The sequence below is a fragment of the Rhagoletis zephyria genome, unplaced genomic scaffold (assembly GCF_001687245.7).
Source record: "Rhagoletis zephyria isolate East Lansing unplaced genomic scaffold, Rhagoletis_zephyria_1.1 Rzeph_scaffold_05991, whole genome shotgun sequence".
Taxonomy (NCBI): Eukaryota; Metazoa; Arthropoda; class Insecta; order Diptera; family Tephritidae; genus Rhagoletis; species Rhagoletis zephyria.
Window position 1 is genome coordinate 1 of NW_016163074.1, and position 10,468 is coordinate 10,468.

Genomic DNA, 10,468 nt, shown 5'->3' on the forward strand with positions numbered 1-10,468 from the left:
AAATTTAACTCAGCTTAAATACCCTACATATACTTACCTTAATTATAATCAATTAAAATTAAATATATCGAAGATAACTTACCTACAGTTACTTAATACTTACCATAGACGTACATAAATCCCACAACCATTTACTAAGTTTAGATGATAGGGATTTAGATGTTAGGAAATAGATTTAAGATTTAGGATTAATTTAGCCGTAAGAAAATGAATTTGTCGGAATAAATTGTTATTAAAATGGGAATGCTGACTCTTTCCGTTATTTGAGAAGGCACGATAGGATTTCAGAAATGGGGCTGCTGATATTAGGGTGCGCCAGCAGCCACGGATGAGGGTGGGCCAGCACCAGGCACCACAATACCAGCGGTGGTGCCTCATATTCGGCCACGGGTTTTTTTCCGTTTTGTTCATTTGCTTTTCATGTAAGTTTTCGTGGTTGGGCTTTTGTTTTCTTTTGCTTTTCAGTTTATTTTAAATTTTAAATTTAACGTTCTTTTTCAACTTTTTTTTGTTTTGTAACGGATTTTTTTTTTAATTTTGAATTGCTGTGTGTCCGTCCGTTGGGATGTTTGACAATGCATGACTTTTCTCTGCTATGGCGCAGGGAACAGTAGTGAGGCAAGAACCCCGCCCAGCCGACATGACTAGCCACAGTGCACCCCATTGTGTCATGCCGCCTGCACTCACTGCTGCTCCCATCGTAAGCGGACCATAACAGATGACGCCCAACGGGGTAGCCTGAGGTCTGGTCAGGTTGACTGGTCCTGATTGGCACATTATGCTTCACCATCCCGCAAGTCCCAGGGGGGCATGTGATTGCTGCGTTGCGGCGGGATGAGTGGAGCTGAGTGTGCTGGTTCGGATCGGTCCTCTTGGTCAGCAACCGAAGGCTTCTCCGAGACTTCACGTCACGTCCTCCGGAGTTTTGTATTCACCCGGTGACGCAGTGCTAAACGCACTTAGTTTTTTTTGTAGTTTGACTTTTTTTTCTCCGCTTTTGTCAGTGGTCCGATATGTCGGCATGGGAATTGGGGAAAAATAGTCCGCTAAGTGGGGTTTAGTTTAAATAGTTTTTGTAGTAGTTTTATTTTGCCGAATACTTTTTTTTTGTTTTTTTTTCACCTTGCGGTTTTCTTTTGGAAAAAAAACGTGATAATAATAAATGTCTATAGTTAAATTTTTCTTTAGGGCCCCAGCTCACTCCATAGGTCTGAGCTGGTGCTCCTGAGCGCCTACGTATCGCGAAGGGGTGGGGCTGGGGAATCCAACCAGCGCTGACTATCGGGGTCTCAGTCACCCCACACGTCTCAGGGGGGCATGGTTAACTGCCCTTGCTGCATTGCGGTGGGGTGTAACTGAGAAGGCCAGTACACCCTTCAAGTCTGGAGGGGCATTCCATTATGCCGGCTTTGCATTGCGGTTGGGTGTACTGGACTAAACAGCGAATTTTCTTGTGTTTGTTTTGTACCTTATTTTTTTTTTTCGTAGACTACTTAGTGCCTTCCTAATATTAGGGGGGGTCAGCATTCCCATTGACTTTGAAAATATACATATTTCCCACTTATAAACAAACTTCTTTTATATCCACGTATATGATCACGTATATTTAGCTAACAAATTTATATGTTTATTTACTAAAAATATTTTGATCGATTTTTTTTGCTGTTTCTCGCGTATATTTATATTCAGTACGCGGCTGAATAATTATTTTTGGATTGGTGATTTTCATTTTGATATTTTTCCGATTTTTTTTGTTTTTTTTTTTTGTCGCGATTGGGTACAGCAGTATCGCGCCACTTAGTTAAATCCCTTTATTTATTTTTTTTTTTAAGACTTTCTCGGACGTTCTTTTGGCTTAAGCTAACAAAGCAAGCCTTATTAAAAAAAAAAACTTTCTCGGAGTTTCGACTTTGTTCTGACCTCTTGGGGAGCCAAGCCTTACGCACACTTTAAGATTTTAATTTTGAACTGGTCTCGATTTTAGTACTCAAATTTCTTGATTTCCCAATTGAAGTCGATTCGCTGTATGGAACAGCAGCAAAGGCTTACGCGTAGTAGCTCTGTGAGAGGTAGCGGCGTTAAGTCAAGGGGGCCGGGAGAAATAACACTCCTGCTATGCCANTTTGAACTGGTCTCGATTTTAGGACTCCAATTTCTTGATTTCCCAATTGAAGTCGATTCGCTGTATGGAACAGCAGCAAAGGCTTACGCGTAGTAGCTCTGTGAGAGGTAGCGGCGTTAAGTCAAGGGGGCCGGGAGAAATAACACTCCTGCTATGCCAGCAACTAATCCTCCGGTGATGCATTCACCTATTGCTGACCAGACGGGAGGAGTTCCGCCTCAAATTCCAATAGCCAATCCCGCTCCGGGACTTAAAGTTGATAGCCGTCAAAGCTCAAATTTACTTGACACCTCACCACCTGGGACTTCGGTCCAGAATGTTTCGGCTACCTCCATGACTATGCTTTCGGGAAGACAGGAAAATGATAGGTCTTTGCCAGGGAATACCAGGTATTGTGAAGGTATTGCAGAAGATAGAAGTAGACGTTCTAATGGCGGAGCGCCTGTAGGAGATTCGTGGGTAGNGTTTCCGCTACCTCCATGACTATGCTTTCGGGAAGACAGGAAAATGATAGGTCTTTGCCAGGGAATACCAGGTATTGTGAAGGTATTGCAGAAGATAGAAGTAGACNCTTCATCAGCTCTTACGTACTTCGCAAGAAGAAATGAGAGCTGAAATGAGAACAATGCGGGAAAATATGAACGCATTAAGTGCAGTGGTAACTGCATCTCAAACTGCACCCAATGGCCCTAGGGACTTTGCTTCTATCGGACGCAATCCGACACAAGCCACTTTGAATAACCGACCAAATTTCACCACTAATATTGTCACTAAGCCACAGGATTGGAAGGTATCCTATGACGGCACCGGTAGCGTTTCAGACTTTCTTTTTAAACTCAAACGTTGTGTGAGCGCAAGCAATGTACAGATGAGCAGATGATGGCAAGTTTCCACCTATTTTTGTCAGGGCGAGCTGAGGAATGGTATTGGTTGTTCACTAAGCAGAATCCAGATGCGACTTATCCCTTCTTGTGCTATTCTATCAAGCGGGAATTCGGCACCTTAAAGAGTGGCCATGAGATGATGATGGAGATCTCAATGCGTCGTCAGAAGGCTAATGAATCGTATGATACGTTTCATACAGATATATTAGCCTTGAACGCTAGACTAAAGGAGCCGATGTCGGAGAACCTGTTGATGGACATATTGAAGAGGAACGTTAGCAGCAGCCTGAAGTTGATGCTTTTCAATGCTGGTGCGCAGACCCTACATAACCTACGTGACGTTGCTAGGAAAGGCGAACAGATCCTGAAGGAAACCAGGAGCTTGGTACCGAACTATTCAGGACGGCATGTCAACGAACCCATGGCTATTACACCGGATGAATGGACAGGAGGAATGGATGAAGAAGTGGATCCACAAGTGGAAGCGTTGAATTTCCAGAGGACTAGGAAACCGGACTACTCAGCAATACAGTGCTGGAACTGTGACAAGATGGGACACTCTTACATCTATTGCGAGGAAGCCATTCGGAACGTGTTCTGCTTCAAGTGTGGACAGAAGCGGGTGGTCACTCCAAGATGCCCCAAAGATCATCGGAGACAGGGAAACCGGAACCCGAGCGAGAAGGCAATCGGAGATTCTCGTTCGGCACCCTAGTCCCCGAAGCAGGGAGTACAATAGCAGCAGCCTCCTGTACTAAACCAAAAAGTAAGCCAGTCCCAACCAGAACCGTTCGTTTGCATGGAGGTGTCAGTAGTTCGGAGAGTAATACCAGTCCCTCGAGGGTTTCAGCACGGGTCATCATAACTTTCCCAGATACTTCCGATAGTTCTGATTCCGAGTGCATGTTTTCTTCTACAGCCAATCCTCTGCAGGTTCGAATTCTTAGGCCTTCACGTAGGGATATCGCATGCCAGACTCAATTCCCAGTTAGTTTAGAGCAAAGAGAAAAGGATTACGAACGGATAAGGGCGAATATTTTCGAAGAAGAACCAAAACTTGTAGTTTCAGAAAATATTCTACAGTGTAGGAAAAGATATTCTAGCCGAGTAAAAATGCGTTAACTTTTGCAAAGCACTAAAATTCTTATAACGCCAGACGAACGACCGCAAGCAAAGATTAAAATACACGATAGTTTCGTAGTGGGTGTATTAGATGCCGGAGCAAACGTGTCCATTCTTGGAAACGGATGCGAAGATTTCCTAAAGAGAAACAATTTAAAATATCATTCTTTGCGCGCGTTTGTTTACACGGCTGGTGGAAATCAGCAGAAAATACTCGGCTCGATATCTTTACCGGTCACTTTTCAAAATATTACGAGGACTATTCGCTTTTACCTTGTACCGTCATTAATCCAAGAAGCATTCCTGGGGGTTGATTTCTGGAAGGCATTTGCGTTAGCACCCGATATATTCCCAAGCGTTTCCTGTTTAGATTTTCCACATGAAGATGAGCCAAGNATATCTTTACCGGTCACTTTTCAAAATATTACGAGGACTATTCGCTTTTACCTTGTACCGTCATTAATCCAAGAAGCATTCCTGGGGGTTGATTTCTGGAAGGCATTTGCGTTAGCACCCGATATATTCCCAAGCGTTTCCTGTTTAGATTTTCCACATGAAGATGAGCCAAGCTTCCATCAGCTCACACCAGATCAGAAGGTAGCATTGCAAGAAGTTGTTCAGGAGTTTCCCTCGTTCGAAAGGCTAGGACTAGGTCAAACCAGTTTAGTGACGCACCGTATAGACACGGGTGATGCGGTGCCAATTAAAAGTAAGCACTTTCCTCTTTCACCACCCAGGCAGGCAGAAGCCTATAGCGAAATTGAAAGGCTACTCAAGATGGGAGGGATTGAGGAATCGAATTCACCGTGGTGTAGTCCCGTGGTACTAGTCCGGAAACCAGGCAAAGTCAGGCTGTGCATAGATTCCAGGAAGGTGAACGCGGTCACCAAGAAGGCCTCGTATCCGTTGCCCAATATTAATGGGCTGTTGAGCAGGTTAAAGGATACATACTTTATAAGTGGTATTAATTTGAAAGATGCTTTCTTTCAAATCAAATTAACGTAATCGTCTAAGGAAAAGACCACTTTAAAGTAATGCCCTTTGGCCTGTGCAACGGACCACAAACAATGAATCGGCTGATGGATAAGGCTATCCCTTCACGATTGCGGGAGAACGTCTTTGTNTTTTATGCTTACCGGCTTTTTAAATTCTTTGATGAGGGCGGCTTTCAGCTCGCCCCAAGAGTGAGCGTTCACCATGCTTAAATATAATTGTGCACTGCCAGTGAGCAAGCGGCGTGCCAGTAGGGGCCTTTCTACATCGTCGTAGCCATAGCACTCAGTTATATTTTCGAAGTCGCGGAACCATTTGAGAACATCTGCTTTGTTGTCGCCGCTAAACTTTACAATCGCATTTTCGATGTCAGAAAAGCTAACGGATAGTTGGCGTGCCGTTGCGCCTTTTTCCAACTCCGTTATTTCCTTTTGCAGTTTCAGAATGCGCAAGCGTTTTTCTAACTGCAACTCGAGTTCCGTTAGATCGGATGCGACACCGACGCCGACGCCGACGTCTGGGCCTAGTACTGAGGTATATTGATTGGTAGGGGCTGAAGTTCGCTGAAGGTTGGCTGTCTGCTGAACGGAAGTGGCGTCGCTGCCCATAACTGTATTACGGCTTTTTGCCGTAACGGAGGTATCGGAGGTAACGGAAGTATCGGAAGTAGCGGAAGGTTCACTATTTGCTACTGCTGAGGCTACGATTTCGATCACTGCTGGGTTTTCACCGGTTGCTGCTGCTCCTTGCTGAATGCCTTTTGTGCTTGGCGTTGGAGCACTTGTTCCGGAGTTTTGCTGCGGGCCACCACTGAGGTTGTCTCGCTTAAGTGGTTTTCGTCCTCTTGAGGGGCGCCTACTGCACGTGCCAGCAAACTCTTTAGTTGCCTCACGGTCGCTGTTTCAGGGGAAGGAATACCCATATCCCGCAATGCCTCAGCTATTTGCTGCTTCTTTGCCATTCTCTTTGGCTCGTAGAAATTTATTAATTTATATTTTTACTTAGTTGAACGAGGGTTGCGATTTCGCACACCTGATGCTGTAGAAGTTCACGAAGTAATGTCGTTTTATTTGCTTGCAGTATTACCATATACATATTTTGCTTAATCACTATTAGTGGTGTTGCCAGATACTATAATTTGTGGAACATGAATTATATTACACGGTGCTTAGACTATCGCAATATAATTTACATTATAAGGCGTTTACACTACTACAATAATCACGTTTTTTCAAATTTATATATATACACGTTTTTTAGAATATTAAGCTTAGGGATAGGGTAAAACCTTGACCGCCCGCAGACTGCCCGGGGTCCAACTTTGCATGGATTTTCCTCGAAACTAAGTCATGTAGGGCTGCAACTCGCTTCTGTAACTTCCCTACCGATCATTTCTCTGCTGGTAGAGAATATACGTCATTCATTACTACTCCTTAGCAACAACAAGGCGGCTAGTTCATATATGAATTCGCGCAGGTAGAGAATCGGAACTGAAACGAGCTACTGGACTAGCGGAGGGGCCGTACTGTGAAGACCGACTAAGTTCGCCAATTGGGGGGGAGGCTAACTCTAGCCATCGAATGTGAATAGAGTATCTTTTTTTTCCTCTTACTGTCCTTTTCACTGGGCGCTTTGGCGGTCGGGGACAAACCGCCCAGTATCCTCCCCGAGCATCTATATTCATAGGACGTTCACGCGCGCTCCCACCGGGAGTCGTGAACTGCCTGACAATCCGCACTCCCATTAGGATTGTCTTTTAGGAGTTTTGACGGGTTCTCCTTATCAAAATTTATAATGCCTTTCGGAGTTTTGACGAGTTCTCCTTATCAAAATGTCTAATGCCTTTCGGAGTTTTGACGAGTTCTCCTTATCAAAATGTCTAATGCCTTTCGGAGTTTTGTCGAGTTCTCCTTTAAGAAAATGTCTCTTGGCCGNGGAGTTTTGACGAGTTCTCCTTTAAGAAAATGTCTCTTGGCTCGCAAAGCCATAATGAATATAAAACAAAATAAATATATACACGTTTTATCCAGCCGCCGGACGGCTATAAACTCGCGGCCAAGTGTCCTTTTTAGGACAGCCTGCCCTGTGTTCTTCTTAGCGGTGTTGAACTAGTGGGGGGCAGGGTGTAAAGACCGACTAAGTTCGGCACTATGGGGGGTAGGCTTCTCTGGCCTAAAACAATAGAGAACCACCGCAACACCGGACTTGAATTTTTTTCCCAGAGTTTACTCGGTATAATTCTGACTCAAGCATTACGAAAAGAACGCTAACTCAACCCATACTTAGTCACAACCGGGATTGAGTTCCGAGTCTAGTATGCTAAGCAAACTCTAACCTAACTATTAATTCTTCTACCAGAAGTACGAAAACCACCTTGACTTACCGAAACCCGGAATTGAACATTTTAAAACATTAAGTTCATTGATTGCAAATACAAGAATGATAGGAGCCGACTCAGTACTGACTAAATCAGTAGACTTATTGTTCCGGAGACCGACTAGGCAAAACTGATGCACCCAGCATTACAAACGAATACTGTCGGGAAAATAGCTTAAGCATTAACTCCAGTGGTCCCGTATCATAGAACTAAAACTTATTGATGTACCGAGTCTGACGAACCCTAACTGTCACCTGACGTAACTAAGGGGTATTATTTGTTTTGCCCGGCTAATTACTAATTCTTTTTTTTTCTGAGACTCTATATCTCAGGGGTGAGTCGTGCCCCACGTTCTTGTGATTTTACCACCCAATTCTCTCGCCGGACGCCTTGCAAAAGACAGTTTTCCTGTTCGCTTCCGTGACGTGTCGGGAAGTGAAGCAGGTTTGTTATGGGTTAATAATATAAATACTTTATTCTTCGGTGTATAGCGCACCCGGTAGCGTGCCATAAATGTCACCATCTGATAATCTTTCTAGAGCGTTTGGCAACACCAAAACTGCATGGAATGTCTGCCATTTTGCGATAGCTGTGTTCCCTCCGGACGGGTGTCGCTAATTGTCACTAGTTCCTCAGGTCTGTTCGCCTACTTTTTTATGGTTAATAAAAGTTTACCAGCGGAGGCTAGTGATAGTTGGTGACAGCTGTCTGTAACTGCCGTCTTCACAGGATGGAATTTATAACTTGACACATCTGTTGGAATGTGGGGCACAATACATATCAGGGCTTATATCTTGGCATCTATTCCGATAACTTGGTAATTTGACAGCTATGTTTCCCTTTGTACTAAAACATTCTGGCGGAAACATTATCGATATTCCGATATAGTATGTGTGCCAACCGGCAACTTTTATCCACGGTGATACGGGGGGGAAAATTTGCTACAGTGTACAAATAAATAGTATCTGGCTGTGCCAAACGAATAGGAAAATTTTGACAAGTGAAAAACCACACAAACGCTCGTGCAGAAACTCTATTTTGTGTGTTGCTGAAACTGTTAAATTTACATCTATTTTATAACCTGCAAGTAACGTATGTTCTTTTCCAAATTTATCAGATTCCATTTTGATTTTCACTTCTATCACTGCCAACAATATTCTGCCTTATCCTGAGTTTCGCCCGATGATTGTTCATCCGCCGTAGTAAATACATGGAAACCAAAAGTGAAAAATGAACCGGTTCGGAATTGCACAACGGGGTCATGGTAACCCCGGACAGCCTCGAACATTCTTTTGACATTCCTCCTTGCACTGCGTCAAATTCCCGGTGGAAGAATAACGGAACCAGTCCAAATGACGCAGTGCCCGTTATTCTTACAACGGGAATAACTAATTTCCCGCAGTGCAAAGGTATAAAAACCCGCTGGCAACTCTGCAGTCAACCATTTACATATTTGTTTGACAACCGATACCATTCGGAACGGGTAAAAAACAAAACACAAGTAAATGGACCACCGTTGCTGTCGCGCGGCCTCGTGAAAATTTCCCCGTTTGAGAGACGCAGCGGCTACTATAGCGCTGCGCAACACCGGCGATAACAACGCCCGCCACATCAGCGGGGACAACAGCGCGCAACACCAACAGCAAAGCGCGCAACACAAACAACAGCAGCGCGCAATACCAACAACAACAACGCGCAACACCAACAGCAAAGCGCGCAACACCAACAGCAGCGCGCAACACCAACAGCGCGCAACACCAACAACAACAGCGCGCAACAGCAACAACCGCGCGCGCAACACCAGCAACAACCGCGTGCGCAACACCAACAACAACAACAACCCTCGCAGCTACCATAGCGCTGCACGACTCCTGCCACAACAACAACAGCAGTGCCATACCCAAGCCTGCTGCAACAGTGGGTGAGTCCTTCGGGCCTTAACTAAAGTTTTTTCTTCTTTATTAACAAACCACGAATTTAGAAAGTAAGCCCAACTATTTCAAGCCATAAGAAAAGAAAGGGGGTAAAACCCCAAGGACAATAGTTTTAAGAAATTAGAAGTAGGACCGAAATGTATTCAACAAAGTGTGATTGAATTTGATATGGCTCTCAGAAGAACCATGCTATAACGTCAAATTGATTTTCTTTTGAATTTTGAATCACTTGTTCACATTATTATTTTTTTCTTCTTTGCATCATAGCACCTTAAAAGAAAGCCTACCTCAGTTGTCAATCACACCTTGTTTAAGCCACCTGGCGTATATCTATACATAAGTTGTTTTCTTTTGTACCCGAGCGGCAAAAGAACGCTCAACTGGCTTATATTCAACTGTCTTATAATTTGCATTCACTTCACAACACTAGTGTCAGCTGTCAAAAAATGTGGACTGTTTGTGAAATTTTTGAGCAAAACATTTAACAAAATGAGTAATTCCGAAGAATCTTTGGTAAATATACATATATATATATTTTATAATAAATAATTATATTTAATAAGTGGTTGTATACTTTTTGTCCAGATCGTGTCAATATGTGTGGGCGAGCAGCGTGAATTAGGCCAGGCAAGAGCATGGGAAATCGTAAGCGAAATACTGGAAACCATATTTGAAAGTTCCAGTTCATCCTCTGAAGACTCGGAAAGCGAAAATGAACATCATGAGAAGTGTTCCAACTTTGAAGGTACTCTCGATGCAATGAGTGAGATGGACTTCAAAATTAACATGAGACTGAAACGTGAAACAGTGGAGTATCTAACAAGTAATAAATGCAAACTTTTTGAAACAAGCACATTTAGCAATTTAAAAAACTTTTCCTATTTCAGCGAAATATTCAATATCTGCGTTTCTTCCTGACCAGTCTGGTGGTGGTAGGTCACGCATTTCCCCCAAAAAGGCAGTTTATATGTATATTTGGTACATAAGCAACACCGTGACATTTAGGCAGCTAGGTAATTTGTTTGGGGTAGCCACT

The 10,468-nt window shown here is 43.6% G+C and overlaps 1 protein-coding gene across 1 annotated transcript in view; it reads left to right on the forward strand.

The window, feature by feature from the left end:
• The first annotated feature begins 9,913 nt into the window (after positions 1 to 9,913).
• LOC108372711 (uncharacterized) overlaps positions 9,914 to 10,468 on the forward strand; it is a 2,697-nt gene continuing 2,142 nt past the window's right edge. The window contains exons 1-3 of the mRNA XM_017628464.1: positions 9,914 to 9,945; positions 10,018 to 10,255; positions 10,320 to 10,459. Coding sequence (XP_017483953.1) covers positions 9,922 to 9,945; positions 10,018 to 10,255; positions 10,320 to 10,459 — 402 coding nt within the window. The 5' untranslated portion in view covers positions 9,914 to 9,921. The remainder of the gene's footprint in view (positions 9,946 to 10,017; positions 10,256 to 10,319; positions 10,460 to 10,468) is intronic.